The sequence below is a fragment of the Callorhinus ursinus genome, unplaced genomic scaffold (assembly GCF_003265705.2).
Source record: "Callorhinus ursinus isolate GAN/ISIS: 27379988/994484 unplaced genomic scaffold, GSC_fseal_2.0 scaffold3, whole genome shotgun sequence".
NCBI classification, from domain to species: Eukaryota; Metazoa; Chordata; class Mammalia; order Carnivora; family Otariidae; genus Callorhinus; species Callorhinus ursinus.
Window position 1 is genome coordinate 42,172,228 of NW_027397065.1, and position 24,282 is coordinate 42,196,509.

Below are 24,282 nucleotides of genomic sequence, written 5' to 3' on the forward strand. Positions count from 1 at the left end.
TCTGCAAAAGAATAATTAGATTCTTCTTTTGAGATTCATCTTCAGTGAGGGAACCTCTTAACGTCTTTGGGCAGGGATGGATTGTGACTTTGAAGTGAGAATGCAGGCCTGGTATTCAGTAGGTCTAAACTTAAGGCCCAGATCTGTGACTGACTACTAATAAGAGTTTAGAAAAGTCATTTAAATCTCTGGATCTCAGTTTCTACTTTTGTAAGACTTGGGAGTCAGACTAGATCTTGTCCTGTAAAATGGGCTCTGAAAGAACAGAATCTACAACCAAAAAAATTTGAGAAATAGGACATACTTGATGTTTCCCTTGAATCTAACAATGCACATCAACATAATAAAAGTCCTAGGAGGACCCTCCCTAAGTAACCTGTCCAATTTTGTTTAACTCAGTTTGTCTGCTGAAATACTCTCTGCCATAAAGAGCAGAAGCCAACTCAAATTTAAACAACAAACAGACTTGTTGGTTTAAGTCACTGCAAATGTTCTGCGGTGGGCAGGTGATCAGGTATAGTTCAGTCTGCATTCTAGATCTAGCACTTAGCTGTACTCTTCATTCAGTCTCCTCTGAATCATCTTGGTCCTGGGCAGACTTCCCTCATGGCAGTGAAATGGCTGCAGCAGCTCTAGCCTTCCTATCTACATGTGGTAACTCACAAAGGGAAAAAGAAAGGCACTTCTGGGAGCATTCTTGCAAGGTCAAGGAAGCTTACTTTCCAGACCCTTCTCACACCTCAGTGACCCTGATGGGTCACATGCCCATCCCTGAACCAATCTCTGTGAGCAGGAGATGGGATTATGCGAACTAAATTTAACTGGACCACAGTTTAGCATGAAGACAATTTCCCTGAAAGTATATGTGCTAGCCAGACAAGATGTAAAACCCAATGTAAAAAATAATAATAATAATAATAATAATAAGGTAGTTTCTAAGAGAAGGGGGAACAGATATTGGAGAGGCCACCTCTGTGTACTCAATACCATCATCTTAAAATATTTTTGAGCCTAGACTTTTTGTAAATGGCTTTGCACATATTAACAGGAGCATATACTCTTGGGGATATTCTGTACTATGTATCAGTAAGGTTCTTCCAACTCTGAAGTGGATTGATTCTATAAAAGACCCCAGAATAGGAAGCTAGGAAATTCTAGGTAAGTGTTACTTTATTACCTTAATTGATGGATGCTGAAGGACATTTCCTTTTGCCAAATATCAATGGCACACGATAGGATGTCAGGCAAAGAATACAAGATCCAAGAGGACAATTTTTGTTTTTTGAGAACAACGTAAAAGCTTGTAGCTCAAGCGCTAGGTCTATTCATTTTGTCTCAGATTCACACATTTGAGAAATGATGCCTCTGTGTGTGTGTGTGTGTGTGTGTGTGTGTGTACACACATACACAGGAGTGTAATTGAATACTAGGGCCCTTAGAATTTTGCTCAACCCAATCCCATGCATCATGCAGCCCAGACTTGTTTATACTGTGAGAGACTCCTTTTGCAAACAGCAGAAGCCATGTTAACAGAATTACAATCCTGTTAGAGCATTTTCTTTTAATATAGCAACTGTGCTTGTGGTCTAAAGGTGACCCATTAATCAGATTTATGGAATGACTTCAAGAAGAGATTAGCTTCAGAATTGTATTAGCTTGCTTTCTCCCAGGGCTCAGTTTAATGAATCTAGGAACCATACCCAGCAAGAGATTTCTATCCTTCCATTAGTAGGCTTAGTAAATTTTTATTGGTATTCAGAAAACATCTAGTAAGGAAGCACGAGTGTGAACTGAGGAGATCTGTGATGGGGTTCGTCCCCATATTATAATGAAACTAAAGCCCTCCGGTGTCTCAGCAGTAGCTGAGCACTCATCTGTTCCCAAATGTTTATTCGAGATCTAGTGGCCCTGCGTATATCCCAGGGGCTCTCAGTCCAGTGATCACAAGGAACTTGTAAACAGCCACAGTGTCCCATGCCTATGTACAAAGGGCCATAGTCATTAAGGGGATGAGGTGATGCATCTGCCTGCAGAAAACATCAAGGTCCAGGGAGGGCTTCCCTGAAGAGGTGACATTTCAAGAGGCATCAGAATATGAGCAGCATTTAAACAGGCAGAGGGAACACATTTTAGCTCATAGCCTGTTCATGTGTCAACTAAAGGTTGTATGTGTGACTTCTGCTGGCATCAAAAGACCAGATCAAGAAATGTCAGAAATTTAGAAGCGTGGCTCAGATTAGAAATTTTAAAATTCTGGCTCTTTTACTAATACTTCTTTGGAAGTCAGGTGGCTGCTATAACAGATGCTACAGGAGAGTAGCCAGTCTTCTGACAGCACAGCACAGAGGGCCTGAATTCCCAGCAGTGGCCAGCTCTCCTGGGAAGAAAGGAGCCTGGCCTGCAACCTGTTTTTATTTGTATGTCAGTCGCCTTTCATGCCAGAGCCCTCATTGGAAAGCCTGAGAATGCAGAAACCAGAAGTCCTGATCTGGGTCTGCCACTACCAGTAGGACACCAGTGAAGCCACTAAAGCAGTTGGGGCCCCAATTGCCTCATCTTTAAATAGTGATCGTAATCTCTATGGTATATTTTGTGAAAAGACGCACAGTTGACGTGCAAGAGGGTTTGAAAAGAATAGAGCTATAGAAACAACTGTACAATGTGTGCCAAAGGAGGTTGAAAAATGAGTCTCAACAATGGCATTTAAAATGTGACCTCTTACTGGATGCTTGGCATCAAGGACTTTGGCATCAGACCTATAGGATTGTCCCAGAACTGCCACTCCACCACAGCTGGGACTATATGTAGTGACTCAATCACTTGAGCCTTCCTTGCAACCTCTGTAAAATGGGAACAGTACTAACCCCTAATTCTTAGGGTCCTGTGGATGGAATGAGATCATCTTTATAAAGATGTTTATAGTTTTATAGTTTATAAAGTTTATATAGTTTTATAGTTTATAGTTTATAAAGATGTTTAAAGTTTAACTCCCTGTCTGCACCATAAGTAGTACTAAGTAATTGTTTTCTTAATTTCCAGTGACTTCAACTCTAATTTTTTCACTGCCAGGCCCAGCCTGAGTCTTTAACTTTCATGCTACACTGTCCACACATGCAAGGGAGGAATCACTTATTTTAGTATTGAAAAACAAGGCTCTGCTCTCTCATTTCTATTCTCTGTGGCAGAATTTGAAACCTGAAATTAAGAAACCCCTCTGGAACCTAGCCCCCTTTCCCTCTCCTCCCTTTTCACAGCGTACCTGACCACACCCACACCAACACTTATATTCAGGCAAAGGATCCAGATGGCCTCAATTAGCCCAGAGCCGAGGGCACTTTGTCCAACCCAACTTCTAACATAGAGCAATGCATTAGAATATCTTATTTGTGTAGCTATTAATAAGGCAGCTGTTTGGGACCTATTTCACTATTATTTCCTCTAAATAACAGCTCTTGGAGAAACCCAAAGGAGATGAGATGGTTGATAAGACAGAATTCAGGCTTTGCCAGGGTTATTCTAACATCAAGACACATAAACACACCTTCACTCTAAAACTATCTCCCCAGGTTGTTGTGGGTACTAAATGAGAGAATGTATGTAAAATGCTTAGCATAGTGCCTGACATTCAGTAGCATTCAGAAAATGTTAGCTAAAATATTGCTGAAGAGAGTTCTCTAATCTTGATAGCCAAGAGTTACCAGGAGCTTGGCCCAAGAGGATTAAGGAAGAAATGCCACTGGCTGCCATTTGAAACCACATGAGAGAATACAAACTCTTTAGATAAAGAACTTGAACTCCAAGCTCTTGAATGTAACAAAATGGGCCTGAGGGAAGAATCTGAAAAATGCAGACAACAGAGAAACATCTAGTGTCATCTGAAGCATGACCATGAAAAGCACCCCTGGCAGGAGTTTACAGATCAGCAGCCCATTGCGTCCATCCCACACATCTTTGCTCTGCATTTGGCATCAGCAAACTAGGCTCTGCTCTGAAGCATCAATTTTACAAGCACCCACCCTATTCCCACTGCCTCCCCGGAGCTCACAGAAGGCCATAAACTATTTGGGCCAATTCAACTTGTCGTTTCAGGATGGAATTCATTAGGTCTTCTCCAAAACTCAATGGATGGAGGAGTCATAAAACAAGAACCCAGGTGTCCCTGAAGCTCTGCCCTCATGTCAACAGGCATGATTTATATTTTGGCAGGTGAGGATTTATAGCCTCTGTTAAGGAGCTCACAATTCTAAAAGGTGAGGCTCCTATGTTCAACCCAGCTCCAGTTGTTTAGGTCACCAGCTTCTGAGGCTTCATCTGCTTCATACCTCACTCCCAAACAGAACCAAGAGACCACGTCAAGCCACGAAGCTCCCATGGCTGTCACTTACATGTCCTGGTAGACACACCAATGTCACCTTAGGCGAGTTAGATAACCTTTCTGGGCCTGCTTTCTCATCTATGAAATGGAGATAATGGTAATAATAAAAGTTGTTTCATTATTAGGCAGCTAAATAGTAATGTAGCTTAAGTGCTGGACTGAAGGTAGATAAGCATATTGTGTTGTGTTGTGTTGTATATTATCAGAAGTCTCCTCTGGTGAGTCCATAACCAAAAGAGAGAGATTGGATGTTAAAATGGCTAAAGGTTAGGAAAAGCTTCCCTTCTGCTGCCTCATGTTCAGGACAAATCTACACAGAATCAGTTACTAAATATTTACCAAACACTTCCCCATATGCCAGTGATCCCCACCAGACCCTATGTAGGAACAGAAATATAAGGCTCAGGGGTCATCCTAGCTCTCCACAAGCTTATTACATTGTTGAAAGTAAAAGATACATCAGTTAGGAAATAAGACCACACTGTATCAGGAAATGGGGCAAAGAGTGGTGCACCACTGATGTTCAGTGCCCAGCCATGAAGTGAAAGGTAGCATTTGGATATGCAGAGGCTCGAGGGAGGGCATTTGGGGTAACATCTCATGCCTTCAATACCTCCAGGCTGCTTCTCCTTAATCTGTGAATGTGACCTTGATGAATTGCCCTTGTGAGTCTCTTGTCCTCAAGCATGGTGTTTCCATGGCCATCACTGCTTTGTGCTTTTCCGTGCTCATTTCTGCTTTCTTTGTGTGACAGTCACGTGCACAAAGAGGTCAAGGAGTGGACTACCCCTTGGAGCTTCAGTACAAAGCTGGGACTCTCAGTATAAAGAAAGACTTTAATAACAAATGTGACTGGTTGTGTGAGGCCGCGTTGGCCTCTAGGTGAGGTCACATTAATACATATACCATACCCCAGGGATACTTAGCCCCAAACTGCTGATTTGGGACATGTCCTCCCACCCTAATTTCAAGTCTCCCCAGATATGCCTAAGCATCCTTAGATAGAGGGACTATCACAGTGTCCCCCAGTATTTCCAGCCAAGGCAGAAATCAAGGTACCCTACTATTCCTCTGGCCTCCACTGTCCCCTTCTGGTACTTTTCTTAGTCCTATGAGCCTGAAGCCCTTTCACTCTGGTCTGTAGCTGACAGCTGGATGCAGAGGGCAAGGAATAGCCAGGCAGGGGGCACTCATGACCCAGGCCCAGGCTGTCTTTAATGTAACTGCTTCAGCTTCTGTTCCATCTCCTAGAGCCAGGTCAGGGACAGAGGCCACACAACCCTTTATCCCTTTGTCCCTTTTCAAATCTTCTATACCCTCTTGCCAGTTTCCTCCCCCGGGGGGGGGAAAAGAAAGAAAAAACACCCCATTCATATGAGATGATAAAAATAGACTTACACTGTCTCTATTCTGTCTCCACAGCGGTATCCCTGTTTGCTCCAAGCTAATAACAACTACAATGATAATCATAGCAGCAGTAAACGCCATTTGCTGTGCAGTCATTAAACACTTCTCATATATTATTTTAGTTAGCTCTCACTATAACCTATAGAATATATTTTAGTTGTCCTATTTGACAGATGAGTAAATTGAGGGTCAGACAGTTAAGCAGTGGATTCAGGGCAACACCACATGTAAGAAATAGTTCCAGGTTTCAAATCAGGCTCACCGGACTCCAAAGCTTATAACCACTCTCTGGTACTGCCTCTATGTTGACACACCACTGGCAAAACAATTGGGCATTACAAGGATTCCTGAGCCAGCCACAGGGCCCTGGTTCTCTTCTTTGGCACGATGGAAAGGGTAGAGGTTCCAGTGCAAACTTTGTTACTGTGTACCTTGGCCAGGTCACTCCTAGCCTCAATTTCCTTACCTGAGTAATAGGAATAGAATTGAAAATCCATCAAATCCCTTCAGTCCTGATTTGTTGTTTGTTTGTTTTTTATTAAGACTTTATTTTTTATTACAGCAGTCTTAGGTTGGTTCACAGCAAAATTAAGGGAAATGTACAGAGATTTCCCATATACCCCTAGCCCCCGCTCAGGCATAGCCTTCCTCATGATCAGCATCCCCCATCAGGGTGCTACATTTGTCACAATACATCATAATCACCCAAAGTCCACAGTTTACATTACAGCTCACTCTTGGTAGTTACATATTCTGTGCATTTGGACAAACGTATAGCAACATGTATCCATCACTGCTGTGTCCTACAGAATCATTTCACTGCCTTAAAAATCCTCTGTGCTCTGCCTTTACACCTTTCTCCACCCTACCCCGTCCCAACCCCTGGCAACCCCTGATCTTTTTATGTCTCCATAGTTTTGCCTTTTTGGAATGTCACATAGTTGCAATCAAACAATATGTAGCCTTTCATACTGGCTTCTTTCACTTAGAAATGTGCATTTAAGGTTCCTCTCTGTCTTTTTGTCGCTTGATACCTCATTTGTTTTTAGTGCTGATTAATATTTTCATTGTTTGGATATACCACAGTTTGTCCATTTACCTACTGAAGGTCATCTTGCTTGCTTCCAAATTTGGGCAGTTATGAATAAAGCTGCTTTAAACATCCATGTGCAGGTTTTTGTATGGACATAAGTTTTTAACTCCTTTGGGTAAATACCAAGGAGCATGATTGATGGATTATGTGATAAAAGTATGTTTAGTTTTGTAAGAAACTGTTGAACTTTCTTCCAAAGTGGCTGTACCATTTCGCATTCCCACCAGCAATGAATAGGGGTCCTTATTGTTCCACATCCTTGCCAGCACTCAGTGTTGTCAGAATTCTGGATTTTGGCTGTTCTAATAAGTATGTAGTGGTTTCTTATTGTTTTTATTTGCATTTCTCTGATGACATATGATCCAAAACATCTTTTCATATACTTATTTGCCAACTGTGTATCTCCTTTGGTGAGGAGTCTGTTCAGCTTTTTTGCCCATTTTTTAATTGGGTTGTTTATTTTCTTATTGTTGAGTTTTAAATTATTTGTATATTTTGGATTACAGTCCTTTATCAGATGTGTCTTTTGTAAGACACATATTTTCTCCTAGTCTGTGGTTGTGTTCTCATTCTCTTGACATTTCCTTTTGCAGAGCAGAGGTTTTTAATTTTAATGAAGTCCAGCTTATCAATTACTTCTTTCATGGATAGTGACTTTGGTGTTGTATCTAAAAAGTCATCACCATACACAAGGTCATCTGGATTTTCTCCTATGTTAACTTCTAAAAGTCTTAGAGTTTTGTGTTTTGCATTTAGGTCTATGATCCATTTTGAGTTATTTTGGGGGAAGAGTGTAAGGTCTGTCTCTAAATTCATTTGTTTGTCTGTGGACATCCAGTTCTAGCACCATTTGTTGAAAAGACTATCTTTGCTCCATTGTATTGTCTTTGGTCCTTTGTCAAAGATCAGTTGATTATATATGTGTCTATTTCTGAGTTCTCTCTTCTGTTCCATTGATCCGTTTATCTTTTCTTTCACCAATACCACTCTGTCTTGATTACTGCAGTTTGAAGTCCTGAAGTCAGGTAGCAATAGTCCTCCAATTTTGTTCTCCTTTAATAGTGTTGGCTATTCCGGGTCTTTTGCTTCTTTATATCAACTTTAGAATCAGTGTGTCAACATCTGCAAATGAACTTGCTGGGCAGCACTGATTTTAAGGATATACTTTTCTGGGAGTTTGTGCCAGTAGCCAGAGCCTTAAGTCTTCAATCAGCTGGATTGAGTCCCTCTTTTCTGAACTTGGGCAAAAGGATTCAATTTTTAGAGTTTCCTGTGTTTGTATATTGTGTAGCTGGGCCCACACCATAAAATGCAATCATGGGCATAAAATGGGTGTCCCCATTGCATGAAGGAGAGAGTGCTGGGGCTGGCAGAGCAGGGGGTTAGCACTCCCCATGATATTAATAATCATGTCATCGTCGTCGTCATCATCATCATCATCAAGGAAGCTTGTATTTATTGAGTACTTACCAAATGCAAAGCCCTGAGCTCAGTCCCTTTCATGGGTCATGTCACCAGTCCTTTCAACAACTCTCTGAGGCAGTCAATTCCCGCTTACAAACCAAGCGCACACATTACTGCCAACTGAGAAAACAAAGGCTCTGCGAGGTTAAATAACTTGCCCAGGGTCACATGGGTAATAAGCTGTGAAGCTGGAGTTCAAACCCACTCTTAACCCCTACACTACACTCACTCTCCCTGGCATTCCTCTTTCACCCTGGGGTAGTAATGCTGACCATTCTATGTCTGGCATTCAAGCTTCTAGAAGGAAGCTCATCATCCTGTTTTGAATAAGTCCCACAGACAACTAAACCTCCTGATAAATCCTCTCTACTCTAGTTCCTTGAAACTCTTTTTGTAAAACCCACACACTTGAGAAATGGAGCCTTAAGCATCCTCTCCTCCCCCATTCCCCTCCTTTCACCTGCTTCCCCATGGCATCCAGTTGGCTACAAACCTCTCTTGCTGTTTATTTCCCTCTTAATAAGCCCCATCTCCTCTCAGAAGGCCATTTAGCATGGCACCACTTAATTTCTCCTTGAAGCAGAATCTGCCAGATGGAGTCTTCATCCCAAGCCATGTTGATTTGTCTTATTTTTAAACAGCAGTGAACATCCCATGAAACTAAAATAGCAGTTGGTTCCCAGGTGTGACTCACTGAGCGGAGAGGTGATCAGGAGCGTATGGACTCATCCACCTGAGGCAGCTGTTCCAAATGACTTCCTCAGGTGGCACCCAGCCAGCTGCTGGCCACATCTGGGTGTCACTCAATGCAGGGGCATGCTGCTTTTCCGCATCAACGGGGTTCAGCCACTCATCACTTCCTCTGGCTGGACCCCCTTGGGCTGTGACTCCTTGACTTTTCCACAGACATACTCATACTCCTGACTGTTGGGGAGACGAAATGGACCCAGAGAACCAAGAGATCAGCACTAAGTGGCCAAGTGAAAGAATGAAATGTCTCATTTTTTACCCTGATGTCTCATTTTTTATCCCCCAAAATTCCTTTAAAATTTGACTCTGATTCTATAACATAGCTATGTTTGGGTTAATATAAATATAATTCATCAAATTATGTCCTAGCTAAGTTATTAAACCATATCCCGCCCCCCCACACACACACACGTTTTTTAAAACCATCCCAAAATCAGGTTGATTCTGTAGCTTCATTATCCCAGACACATGTAATAGGCTGTGTGCCTCAAGGCATATGTGCCTCTGCTTGAGGTGCACACTCACAAAGATGGGCAGTCTCTTTCCTAAGGGAGGGTGTGCCTACAACAGGGACTAAGAATTTTTCTTTACTGCCACACGTCATCCTAAGGAAGAGAGGATTAACCTAAGGGAAAGACAGAAGTGATTGTTACTAGTAAGGCAGTGACTTCCTTAGGCTCTAATGAATAATAGAAATCAGAGTCTGGTCTGACTTACAGCATCTTGGGTGGCTCCCTGACCTCATTATACGTATCATCCCGATGGGAATTGACAACACTCCAGCGCAGCTCACAGAAGTGACTGCTTATAAAAATGCATATGCCATAAGCTCATCTCCATAACCTTCCATCTTCCATCCCCTTAATAACCCAGATACCATAATAAGCAGTGGAGTCCTTTATTAGAAGGAGGAAGAATGAGGGGCGCCTGGGTGGCTCAGTCGGTTAAGCGTCTGCCTTCGGCTCAGGTCAGGATCCCAGGGTCCTGGGACCAAGCCCCACGTCAGATTCCCTGCTCTGCGGAGAGCCTGCTTCTCCCTGTCTCTCTGCTGCTCCCCCAGCTTGTGCTCACTCACTCTCTCTTTGTCAAATAAATAAATAAAATCTTTTTGTTAAAAAGAAGAAGAAGAAGAAGAGGGAAGAATGTAGACAAGTTGAGTGATAATCCTTTATTCCTTGGAGCAATTTTGCTGTAATATTTAGGATTTTTTGTTTTGTTTTAAGCACCCCCTCAAAAAGAACAGCAACAACAAAAGCAATAGAGGACAATCTTTCTTTGACCCTGTGAGACTCCTTCTCCCATGGAGAGTATGGGCCATTCCAGTTCCTTTAAATAGCCTTATACTTGAACATTTAACAGGTGTTCTCAGGGCTACTCTGAAGAAAAAAGAAATCCTTCCCTGAATCAGCAGAAAGACAATGAATTATTTGACAGTAATATTCACATCCCTGATGGAGGAGTAGCCACCCTAAATATATCAATAAACAAACAGATAAGTATATTTCTGAAATGCCACTGAGAAAAAAATACAGGGGGTACTGTCCCTATTCTTTACAGGAAAAATAAGTGATAAAATAAGTTGGTGGAATCAAAAAGTGTTTAGAAATGTGTTAAATGTCTTTCCATGGAAAGAAGCACTATTACTAAAATGCTACAGATGCATTGCTCCCCAAATCCTCAGAAGTGGTCTCATTAGTCATTTGGATGATACTGCCCATGGACTGATTATACCAGTGGCTGCTTTACTGTGCTTTCTAGAGCCACAGGAATGTCCATAGAATTCTGTGGGTCTTTAGCATGGCAAGATGCTCCCCAATACTGGTGTCCCTGGTTATCTTATAGACTCAGATCAGACCTTCCCTTGACTGGCCTTCCAGATGAAAGCACACTCATCTCAGGGGACTAGGGGAGTCCTCTGCATGGATCTTCTATGACAAGAACAATAGAGTCTTAGGAGGGCTTGTTTGGGGTTCTCCAGAGGGCACCAAAGAAGGAAAGAAGACCTCAAACCCTTATCCACCTTAGGGACTTTTATGAAGTCAAAAAAGAAAAGCAAAATTAAGGTCACACCTCTTTCTCTGTGAAAGAGTAGTCTTGTCATGGCCAGGGCACCCAAATTCCAACAGAAACAGAAGCATTAACATGCCCAGAGGGGCTCAGCACCAGTGGAGAAAAACAGCAAAGAAGAGCCTCCCTCCCTAGGCCTGGTTGGGCTCAGAGGCATCCAGCTGTAAGCCAGCTGGGCTCAGTTGAAAAGAACATGTGTAGAATATTGGTTTGGTTCCAAATCCCATATTTAAAGAGGAACATTTCCAAATACAGCCTTAGACAAAACAGTCCACACCTTCAGGACAGGTCTTGAAACTGTCATACAAGAGCAATAAAGAGCACTTGGAAAGTTAAATTTGACTCGGCAAGTCCAAAAGGCTTCCGGGAATACCTGATGAATGCCTTAAAATATCTACAAAATGGTAGAAGATGGAATAAATCAGGAGAGCAGAACTAGTTCAGTATTTGGCTAAGTAGAAGGAAGAATTTCTAAGATGAGAGCTCCTTGAAATGGAATGTCTTGACTTGGGTAGTAGGGAGTCCTTTGGCTGGTGGTGCAGAAGCTGAGGCTGCCATACACCTGCGACCTGAGGAGAGAGGGGAATACTTTTGAGAAGGTAGGATCTCCAAACAGTGAAAACTGTGGGGTTGGGTGTCAGGTTGGCTCTGGGCTCAGGTTTCAGATGTTTTTATAATACCCTGGGAAATTTTTCTTGGACCCTCAATTTCCTCATTTGTGAACTGGGTCTAACAATATCCGTTCCAGTGGGCTATTATGCAAATAAATAAAGTATTAACTATCCCTAGTGCTTGGCACGGCAGAAATGCTACATTTGTGATTATTGCTGCCACTGTTATATCTGAGTTTGATAAATTGGGTGGGAAAAGAAAGTTCATAATTTCCTGAGATTTCTTTAGCCCTCTGATTCTATGATCACCATGGGTCCCATTCTGTCAAACTTCCTGGTGCTGTCTTTCTAATTCCCTGATTGCCCGGAGTTTTCCGTTTCAGCACCACCCCAGGTCTTCCTACACAAAGGTTTTTATCCCCACTTTCCTACTGCCACTTTCCTCTCCTAATCAGAAACAATCTTTCCTAAACAATCTTTCCTTGCAAACCTGCTTTCTGCAGTGATAACTGGCTATTCTGGAAAATGATGTATATTAAGAGTACTATAGTAATATGACTATGTAATCAGCTTCTTCTTTAATTTTTTTTCTTCTGCTAGGAAGCAAGGCTGAGCACGGTACCTAGTCTACAGCCAACAGTCAGTCAAAACTCTAAATGATCATGAGGACAGATCTTCTACTAGTGGGATTCTATGGGCCATGCTAAGCTTTTCCAGAAAGTTATGATGGTGGTCATTTGAGGCAAGGTAGAACACCAAACAATCTTGTGACAAGTTGCTTGGGGGATATTTAGGTACAGGTGGGACCTTCCTCCATTCACTGATTAATTTTCTGGAGAACCTTAAAATTCACTGTTGTTCTCCCACCCAAGAAAAGAGCGGAGCTACGTGCAGAAGTGCTGGAAGGATGTGCGTGTGGGAGACTTCATCCAAATGAAATGCAACGAGATCATCCCAGCAGACATACTCCTCCTCTTCTCCTCAGACCCCAGCGGGATCTGCCACCTGGAAACTGCCAACCTGGATGGAGAGACAAACCTCAAACAAAGACGTGTTGTGAAGGGCTTCTCAGAGCAGGTAAGGCTCTTTCTAAGATCTTCGAAAGTAAGGTCAAAGGGAAGAAACAAGCCAACTACTGGAAAATTGAACTTAACCTGGTAGCTGGAGGAGAGAGTAGGGGATGCCTCCTTTTCCCAAGCACTTAGGTATACTTAATCTTCCAAGCAAGCCTCTTAATGGGTATTATCCCCTTATCAAACATGGGGAAACAGTCGTAGGAAAGTTAAATAACTTGCTGAAAGCCTCAGAATGCCTAAATGGGGGCCCACTCTATTAAGGAAACTGTGGTCTTCGGTCTAAACCAAGGAATCTAATATCTGTTCAGTTACCCTTGGGACTAACCCACTTTTCCGTGCTTATGCAGTCCCTGCCCATCCTGCCCAGCTCCTCTCTCTCCCTGAATCTTCTCCAGTACTACTTTGACTAGAGCATAAGATATAGGAAGGTACTGTTAACTATTTTTCCACTTGTGTACATCTTACCTTCCCTCCTAGAGAAACAGGGAATGATCATCAACAGTTTTAGTTAACTCCCACACTTACATGTATGGTACTGTGGACATCATAGGGAAGTCATTACTGTTTGGTGGTTAAGAGCCCGCTCTGGAGGCTGACAGAACTGAACTCAAAGCCCAACCCCACCATTTAGTAATATTCTTACCTCAGGCAAGTTACTACTCTCTCACATCTTTATTCCCTCATCTGGAAAATGGGTACAAAAATAGTACCTTCTCCGTTAGGGTGATTCTGAAGACTAAAGGACATGTATAGGAATTATTTAGTGTGAAGGTAGACACATAGTAAGAGACCAGTAAATAGCTGGCAATAAATGTCAGTGGTGTTCAGAGGCAATATGTGCTGATAAATTGAAACGGGGTGAAAATTTGAAATTTTCAATTAAAATTCCCCTTGAAGGTATTGATTTTTGTTTTTTTTATTTTTTATTTTTTTATTATGTTATGTTAGTCACCATACAGTACATCATTAGTTTTTGATGTAGTGTTCCATGACTCATTGTTTGTGTATAACACCCAGTGCTCCATGCAATACGTGCCCTCCTTAATACCCATCACTGGGCTACCCCATCCCCCCACCCCTCTCCCCTCTAGAACCCTCAGTTTGTTTCCTGGCATCCATAGTCTCTCATGGTTCGTCTCCTCCTCTGATTTCCCCCCCTTCATTTTTCCCTTCCTTCTTCTGTCCATGGAAAAGAATAAAAAATCTATCAGTTTCTTCATTCTGCCAGGCTTTGTCAAGAGGGAAATTAGATGAGTCAGGGATTTAGAGGAAAGAAAGCAAGTGCTCATTCCTCAGAGATTCTTGTGAGCTAGAGTTCAGTTATCTAGATTGAAACTTCTTGAGAGAAGACAATTTGTTATACCTCATTTTGCCTCTCTCCAAGCACCAGATGAATAGTTCTCGAAAAATCTCTCTGGTATGATTGAATCAGTCCTCAGAAGACTGTTCTCTCATCTCTACGTAGTTCTCCCCTAGTTCCGCTGGGAGATTCAAAGGAGATAAAGAAAGTAAGGAACAAAATCTAGGGTTTTGGTGCATAGTAGGCCCGCAATAAATGGACTTTTACTGCTACCTCAGCTGTACTTACTACCCTGGGCGTGGAAACCATCATGACCACTTCACTGCCATCCACTTTTTCTTGTTGTTTTGCAGGTTCTGAGTTCATTTCTTGTTATTTTGCAGGTTCACTATTTCCCTTGGTCTCCAGGCTCCACCAGGCTCCACTCACTGCACTGGTGTGTGGTGTCTGAGTTTTCTCCCCTTTGCTTGTCCTTACCACATTCACCAATCACCCTAGAGTTTACAAAAAAGCAGGGCAGGATCGGGGGAAAGTTCACAAAGCCATTCTAGATGCACAGCAATCTGTTTCTTGGCTCAGGGCCATGTGGCCTGCCCTCTAGATCAGAGGCTTTTAAGTTTCTTTAACCATAATTCACAATAAGAAATACACGTGATTCACACACACGCACACACACACACACACACATCCACACGTGGATGTGTGTGTGTGTGTGTGAGATATAGAATTGTCCCCTCAGCCATACTACATGCAAAGAAAGTCTGAGACTTTCTATTCTTCTTTTTCTTTTTTTTTTTTACAAAGCTCTGGGAGCATTGAAACTTGTATTTTCTTACAATGCTTACAAACCTCCCCCTCAGCAGTCCCTCCCCAGCATCCTCAACACTGTTCTGGGTCCTCTTTACTCTCTCTCCAGGGGCAGAGCACAGTGTTGTTGAGTTTCAACCAGCCACTTCTCTTTTTGTCTTTAGCAGTAGCTCCCAAGCTGTTTCTTGTATGTTAATTAGTCAGATAGTTGGGGATTTGACTGGAAAGAAGAGCAAGATGAAAGGGTCATTCACACTCCAGTGCGGTAGACCAGCCAATTTAATAACTTCTCTCAAACTCTACCCCTGAAATCTCACAGGGTACTTGGCATAATGACTTAGAAAAAAAAAGAAAAAAATGTTCATTTGTGAAGGGAAGAAGATTTATTTGAGCTTCAAGGTTTTTAGTGTTCTCTATTCTGTTCCTTCATTCTTCCCCTCACTTTGTGTAAGTGTGTTTTTCCATTTTTATAATAATAGTTATGATAATGATGCACTTTTATTAAGTCCTTACCCAGGGCTTTGCATGATTATCTCATTTATCCTTACAAACCCCCAGCAAGACAGGGCTATTATTGTCCCCATTATACACAGAAGGAAAAGAAGCATAGATAGGTTAAATAACTTGTCCAAGATCACTGAGCCAGAAAGTGTTGGAACCAGGATTCAAACCCAAGTTTGTCGAAAGCCTCAGCTCCTAAGGTTCATAGTAGCTCATCTCCCTGGCCCTTTGACTGTTACCCAGAGATGCTTACTTGAATGCACACATTTATCATTTTCAATATTCTTTCCACATATAAGTAGCATGTGGCAGGAAGAATAAAAGTAGGTTTAGCCAGGGGCACTTGGTTGGCTAAGTCAGTTAAGCGTCTGCCTTCTGCTCAGGTCATGATCTCAGGGTCCTGGGATCGAGCCCCACATCAGGCTCCCTGTTCAGCAGGGAGTCTATTTCTCCCTCTCTCCATTCATGCTCTCTCTGTCTCTCTCAAATAAAATATTTCAAATAAATAAATAATTAAAATTTAAAAAATTGAAAAGTAGGCTTAACCAGCTCCCTGAGAAGAAGGAATTTGGTCTGCTCTTTGCTACCTTGCTTCTCCCTTATGTCAGTGCAAAAAGATCTCTGAATATAGGTAGAATTCTCTTCTCTTTACTACAGCATTTCTCAAATGTATTGGACAGACATTGATGAGAGTTGCACGAAAAATATATGTGGCAAAATCAAAAAGCAGAAGACAACAGTTTACAAATTTTCAAATATTTCAAATAGTACTGCCAGACATCTCAGGTACTTTAATAAGCCCCAAGGAGGAGAGGGGACAGGGACCAGTATGCAGCATCTCTAAACATTTAACCACAGAGACCTTTTATTCCAAGGAACATACTCCAGAACTACTTCAGGAGACGTAGAATCACAATTTAGGAATTTGCTCCAAATATATTACTGGTGTTCAAGATGTACCATCATCACCACAGGGAGAAACTTTTAAAAAATATACATGCATTTTTCCCCATTATCACTAAATTATGGCTCACTAGGACTGAGTAGGGGTCGGGCATGCATATTTTTTAAATGTTCCCCCATATGATCTTGACATGAACCTACCACCTACCACCTTCTTGAAGGCCTGTACAGCAAAGGAAAGGCGTCACCTCAAGCGCTTACAAAAAACACTTTTAATAATAAGAACAAAACTACCATCTCCGTGCTTCTTACATGTGCCAGTGCTTTTCCATACACTGTCTCTTTTAGTCCTTGCACCCACCCTATGAAGAGGATATTACTATCCTCATTTTACAGATAACAACTCTGAGGAATAGAAGCAGCAAATTTTACCATTGTCTCAGAGAAGGTTTTGAGCACCTACAGATATGGTTTGTTTGGAAATTTGATATCTTAAATAATAAGTGTTAATGGCATTTCTTAGTTTTCCCTATAACCCCTAGTGACTATAAGATCTTCACCTTGCCAAAAGGGTTTTTACTAACAGATTTCTAGAAACTTCCTACCCCATCTGTACACCCACACCCATTTTTACCATCTTGTGGATGACGAGAGATTAGTATATTCTGTTAATTCAGAGTCAATAAGACAAACTTCATCCCAGCTCTCCTAGATCACCATTTCTCAAGGCAGAGTGTGCCAAATGCTTATCTCAAGAGATAGTTCTTAGAAAACAAGGATCATGGTCAAATCTGATTGGGAAACCTGTGTCCTGTGGACCCCTCTTGGAGGTCCAATGTACATCAACATAGTAAGGTCTCTTAGATATACAGTCAACAGACCTTTTAAACTTTCTTTAACCCTGAGTTTTCAGAACTATTTTTTAGCGCAATAATTTTAGCATTCCTATGAAAATTTGGGGGGGGGGAATTAACCTGGATTGTTGAGCAGACATGATCACAGTAGCTGAGCAGTAACAGAGAAGGCCCTAGGCAATTCATCCTCCCCTTTCCCATGTAGGTTCAAATGAAATTACAAATATAAAAGAGCTTCTCAAAAGTACCTTTCTCCTGTGACAAGGCATATCATTCTCAAGGTTGCCAAAGAGTTGCTTTCAAAATCCTTTTCTTAGAATTCAACTTGGACGAGGCCAACTTTCTTTTTCAACTTAGACTTTTATCATGCTGGGTGATCTTTGAATTCACAAAATTATTGACCTGTTCTTGAAATATTTATTCCCACATCCCATTGCTGAGGAAAGGGAAGGAATCCAAAATTAGAATTATGCTAAGGTCTGCTGAGCAGGTCAGAGGACTTTATTAGAGAATTAAATTGTACCATTTTCTCTTTGATGACATTCTGATACCCAAAATCTCTTCTCAAAAGGATTTCCAAGATGGGTAGTAGGCATTTAATACCTGAGAAGGAGTATGTGCCATTTATTTTGGTAAATGGAAAATACCAAAGCCAAAGAATCAGAAATTAATTCTTCCAATTAATATTTCAGATGAAACACTTTCCTGGCTATCTATTATCCAAATCACCGAATCCTAACTCCTACTAAAACATGTGTCAGATCATTTCCCAGTGCCAACCAAGTGCTTACTATGGCAAGTATGATACGTGGACTAGCCTCTTCATTGTCAATTGGGAGCTTGTTAGAAACGCAGAATTTCAGGCCCTGCCATAAACTCAACTGGAATCTGCAGTTTAACAAGATCCCCAGGTGACTGCTATGCACAAGAGAAGTTTGAAAGCACTGGCCTAGGGCATCATTGACTAATGTAATAATTGTGCTTATCTGTTTATTGCCCAAATTAAAATTTTTAATTGACTCTCCCTTTTAACTAGTTTGCCTTCCGTAATGGTTAGGGATTTTAAGCCATTTTCTCAGTTAGGAAGAATCATTGTAGCTCGGATCTTCTACAGTGAATGTGTGCACTGACTTTAACATATTTAGGCAGCAGAGCACTTTGCCAAGACTCGAGGGAGGATAGGGAGTCCTTTATTACCCTCCCAGTTCAGTGATGACATACCTAAAAAGAAGCAAAAGGTTGCTGTCCTCTCAACCCTGCCAGCCCTGAGAACCAGAGAAAAATCCCCTTTCCTGGTGGATTTTGTAATGAGACCTGCCCCTGGTAGGCTGTTCCAAGTTTCCCTTAAGAATGATAGTCTTTCTATCTATTAACCACTGCTTAAATGTTGAGCAGAGATCATATTTTCTAGCATCCCTTCAATATAAAATCTACATCGTGATATATAATGATAATAAGTAATATCATTAGATAAGTTGATTGAACATATACTGTGTGCCATGGGCAGCTCTCCTAAGTGTTTTATACCTATTATCTCTTTCTACTCTCCATAAATAACCCTGCGAGGTAGGCACTTTGATTATCCCCATTTGACAAATGAGGCAAGAACAGTTAAGTAACCCTGCTAGCAGTGGACTGAGCTTGGATTTAAACTCAGGCAGAATTATTTTATTTTAATGTTTTATTATGGACATTTTCAAGTATATTCAAATGTAGGGAGAATAATACGATGAATTTTTAATGTGCCATCACTCAATTTCAACAATCAACTCATAGACAATCTTGTTTTATCTATAGCCTCACCCTCTTTACTCTGCAAATTATTTTGAAGTAAACTTCAATGTTGCAACATTTTACCTGTAGATATTTTAATATCTATCTCTCAAGGATAGGATTTTCAAAACATGCAATTATACCATTGTCATTCCTAAAAATATTAGCATTAATTTCTTCATGTCAGCTTTGACATCAGTGTTCGATATTTTCTGGTTTGTTTGAATAAGAATCCAAGTCTAAAGACCTAGATAAGTTTCTTAACTCTCTTTTACTCTAGAGTTTCCCCATTCAGCTTTCTTTTTTTGTTTCTCTTGTATATTTAGTTTTTGTTGCTGAATAAATCAGGTTGTCCTGTAAAATTTCCTACAGTCTCGATTTTGCTGTTCGCATTGTCTCCCAGTTGTGTCATTTAAACATGTTTCCCTATTCATTATATTTCTATAAATTGGCAGTTAGAACTCGTGCCTAAATCTGATTCCTAGATGTCATTTAAACATGTTTCCCTATTCATTATATTTCTATAAATTGGCAGTTAGAACTCGTGCCTAAATCTGATTCAGGTTAGGTTTGTGTTTGGGAGTGTATATGTTACTGTTGCATGAATTGATTCCCTCCCATCCTGCGAAGGTGACCAGTGAGTTTGTGTTATTTAGTATCAATATGCACTGATGGATTTAAACAGATTTGATGTGTGTCAAATCAGTGCAGTTGTTATCTTTATTGACTGCCCCATTTTTAGCTAGTGGGACCTTCTTTGAATTGGCTCCTGAGCTCTTTTTCATGACCCCCATAGTCTTCAATAGATCTAGTCCCTCTCAATGGAAGATAGTGTTTAGAAATCACAGTAAGTACATGTTGGAGGTACATATTGCTATTGGATTGATCATTATCTCCGTGCCATTTAAATGGACACAACTAGGACTTTTTAAAGATTAAATACATCAAGATTTATGCTGAATCTTGAAAATCAGGACTAGAGGTCTTTACACAACCTCATCAATATGAAGTATGTAAACCCTTCTCTCACATTAGGCAAAGTCCTTAGCCACTATACTACACAGCCCCCTTTGATATTTGACACTCACAGCAATCCTTGGAAGTAAAAAAGGTAGGAATTAGTAACATTTTCAAGATGAGGAAACAATTTCAGGAAGATTAAATCTTGTCAAAGATTACCCTACTAATGCAGTGTTATGCCAAAATTGGAACTCAATTCGGATGTACATTATTATTTTTCCCATTGCTGAAGTGATTCTTAGATCCTTTTACATGTATATTTTATTTCTCAAATAAATACAATTTTCACAAATATGAAAATACTGCAACTATACAAGTTTTGGTTATAATTATTTGCAATAATAATAATTAGACCATGAGGGAAATAACCCTACAAAAAACTTACTTTTATTTTTGATAACCCTCTGACCTCTTTTTGGTGACCCTCTCCTCCAGAGTTGTTCTAGAGCATGAGCACGCACGCACGCACACACACACACGCACACACACAGAAACATGGGGGATTCCCTTCCCCTTCCCAGTGTTAAGCAGTATTTGGAAACTTCTATTAAAAAGTCTTTTTCTATTTTTGTCCCTTCAGGGCCTTATGAGGAAGCTCTGCTAGGTTATGTGAAAGATGTAATCATGCAAAGTGTTAATAGATGATAGCTTAAACTTTTCCTCCTTCCCACTTTCTCCATACACCACGGTAACATATTTACAGTTGAACAGTGGCCTTCACAGTCATAACCACCAGGGATAATTGGGAGTATTTCAGGCCAGTGTGGGAAATATATGATGTCTCAAAGGAGAACCATACCAGTCTAGTATAAGGATTAGGCAAGACTCTTCAATGCCTGTGACCAAACTCTGATTCAAAGTAGCTTAGACAGAAAGAGAATTTATTGAAAGGAAATAAGGTGCATTGGGCCTTGGGGTAGTGTCAACCAGAAATTTAGAATCCATCAGTGCAATCCTCATTTCTTGTTCTGGGTTTCTGTCCATGTTTGGCTCTCATCTCTCACAAATAGACCTGCACTCACAGCTTCACCTCCAGAGAAGGGAACCTTTTCTGAGTCTAGATTGAAAGGCATCCCAAAGACAGAGACTGATTGACCAGGCTGGTATTGTGCACCCACCCTTAGACCAATTAACTCTGGCCAGAGGGAAAGGATTCTGAGATTGGCATCCTCTACTTCGACTTTATGGTTGAAATTGGCCTACGGGGCAGGAGAGTTCTGAGCACCTCAGCAATAAATGTCTGTTTTATATATATGTGTATATATATATATAATGCATCAGGGCTCTATGTACCTAACTTATCTATCTGCCCTATCTCTGCCTACACAACATCCTCTGCAATGTACCCAGAGTGAATCAGTCCTTCCTCTGTGCTCCCATAAACCATTTTTGTCACTCTCAACCATTGTTCCTACCTCACCATAGTTCATTGAGTAAACTCACTTATCCAACCAATATCTGATAAGGTCCAGTTATTGCCAGATACTGTGCTAGGTCATTTTGTTGTTTATCAGGGGTGACACATAACAATCTTATCTTTTGTGAACAACTGAATAAAAAGTTTCTCAAATTGGAATTCATAGTCTCTTCTCTGTGACTTCTTTTGCCAAAAACATGAGGTACAAAACATGGGCTCTCATGTCATTTTCTTTTGTCTCAGTAATCCATAGCCAGAAAAATGTATGCAGAAAAGGTCTGTCTGTGCAACAGTCTGTGAAGACACCACTGCCCATTTGGTGACAGCTATGTGTATTTCAGGCCTCATGCAGTCGTCGTTCATTCACCAAATATCGACTGGATATGTCCTCTGTGTCAGGTGCTGTAGTGTGCACGGGGGGTTCAGGTTTAAACAGGAGAGCTACAGGCTGTGACTACAGACTCTAACAGGGAATCACAAAGACAATTATTAACAAGAAATCCCACCAATAATAGTAATTGGTTCCTTCTAAGAATGACAGAAGTCATTCTTTTTCCAGTATTTGCTCGGCATGCCAAATCCCTGCCTTAGAGGTTAGAAAATGTCATAGCACAGCTTCAAGATTAAATTTAGTCTTAGCCCTGAATAAGAATCAGAATATCTGTCCACTTGAATAAAGTCCACACAAGACTGTAAGGAGTCCTTAGATAGTCTCCTACCCCCCTGCAGCCCAATCTGTGTGTTTTAGTGGGAATCTCTTGGGCAGGCAGGGAGACCAGGGTGATTGCATATTCAGACCCATCTCCTCACCCAGAGTCAGAAAGGAAAGTAGCTGCCAGTCACTCTGTTGCAGGTTATCTTGAAAAGAACTCCGACTGACTGGGAGCAGGAAGGTTATCGAATGCTGGTAACTGTCATTAGTTTTCAGATGGAATTCTCAGAAATCAGAAGGTTGTTCAGTTCACATGCCAGGAAGGAAACCTTAGTCACCTGGCTCAGCAGCTAGGACGTGAAGAACATTTGATTCTGGCATTATCCAAACTAATAAGCTTAAAAAAAAAAAAAAAAAAAAGCAAAACTTTAAATAGTATCCTCCTAAGGTTGCATGCAGTGTTATCTCCTGTGTAGCCACCCCAGGGGGTGTGGTCTGTGTATCCTGAAACCTTGCTCCGCCTACACGAACACTCCACAAATGAGCTAGTTCTGCTTTGTCATCCTCTCCCTGGTACGGGCTGGTTTTTCCAGTCATCTAGCCTGAGGGTCATGTGGAAACAGAGTGAGAGCTGCACAGAAGCTTGGCAATCCCTGGTTCAACTCTTCTTTTTCACAGGCTCAAAGTAAAAACTCAGTAAATAAGTACATTCTGTGCTTAAGGAAAGAGTTTAGCTGATTTCTCTCTTCAATTAGCAGAATCTTTCTTGAATATTTCCTAATAGCTATGGAGGGGTTTCAAGGTGATCTAAAATGTACTTCTGTCCTCTAAGAACTTAAGACTATGGGTACCTGTTTTTTTTTTTTTTTAATTTAAAAACCCTTTGTGACTCTCAAAAATCTTTGATAACCTTACCCCTCCCAAGCCCTCTGAACTGAAAGCAATTGTCCTTTCAGTGTCCATTATTTAAGAAAATAAAACAAAAAGGTACTATGAATTTAGATTTGTAACTTACTGATCTCAAGAATTCCTAAAGAAATTAGAAAATTGAGGTGCCTGGGTGGCTCAGTGGGTTAAGCCTCTGCTTTTGGCTCAGGTTATGATCCCAGCGTTCTGGGATCAAGCCCTGCATCAGGCTTCTTGCTCAGTGGGAGTCTGCTTCTCCCTCTCCTTCTGCCCCTCCCCCTTTCATGCTCTCTCTCTCTTTCTCAAATAAATAAAATCTTTAAAAAAAAAAAAAAGAAAGAAGGGCGCCTGGGTGGCTCAGATGGTTGGGCGTCTGTCTTCGGCTCAGGTCATGATCCCGGGGTCCTGGGATCGAGTCCTGCATTGGGCTCCCTGCTCCTTGGGAGCCTGCTTCTCCCCCTGCCTCTCTCTCTCTGTTTCTCATGAATAAATAAATAAAATCTTAAAAAAAATTAAGGAAATTAGAAAACCATGTATGAGACTTATCTTTATGCTGTCTATGGACAGCATCTTGCTGCATATAGGGATTTATAGACAATTTGCAATGTCTAATCTACCAATTGGCTTATAGAAACAACTTGGTATTTAGCAATTATAAGCATAAGCAATTATAAGCATTACAAGTTTCAAGTGAATGGCATGGATATTAAGAATTGTCTGTCCCAAGGAAGGACAAATTGCTACGGTCTGTGGTGGACACATGGGTCCTTAAGAAGTCTAACCCTTAAGCTTGGCAATAAAAGTTTAAGAGAGTTATCAATATGGAAAACCTGCAAAGAAAGCATGAAAAAGGCTGAGAGGGTTTTTTTCTGTGGGCAGACAGCATTAAATGCTTATGCCAAGCAAAGAACATGTATAACCTTTAGAATCAGACAAACTTGGGTGCTCATGAGCTGTGTAATCTTGGGCAAGCTACTTAGTACAAACAACACTCAATTTTCTCTCCAATAAAATGGGGCCAAATTGTCCTCAACACTTCACAAGAGAGCTGGGAAGATTGAATAAAATCAGATCAATAAGGGACAGCATTTTGTGAACTGCAATTTTACCAAATAAATAAAAATCATTATTTTTTTAAAGGCCAAGATATATCCATAGGACTGAATCGGTCACTGTTTTGATTAGACTTCTTTATTTGCAAGAAGCAGAAATGATTCTGGCTAACTTAAGCAAAATAGTATCCTTGCAAAAATGCAGGGGCAGGTGGGGTGAAGGGGAAGAAGCACACAGCATGGCTCACAGAATC

At 41.0% G+C, this 24,282-nt stretch overlaps 1 protein-coding gene across 4 annotated transcripts in view; it reads left to right on the forward strand.

The window, feature by feature from the left end:
- The window catches only part of ATP10B (ATPase phospholipid transporting 10B (putative)), a 275,419-nt gene that overhangs the window by 165,326 nt on the left and 85,811 nt on the right, over window positions 1-24,282 (forward strand). For all 4 annotated transcript variants that reach the window (XM_025867091.2, XM_073890325.1, XM_073890323.1 and 1 more), the window contains one exon: window positions 12,640-12,844. In XM_025867091.2, coding sequence (XP_025722876.2) covers window positions 12,640-12,844 — 205 coding nt within the window. The remainder of the gene's footprint in view (window positions 1-12,639; window positions 12,845-24,282) is intronic.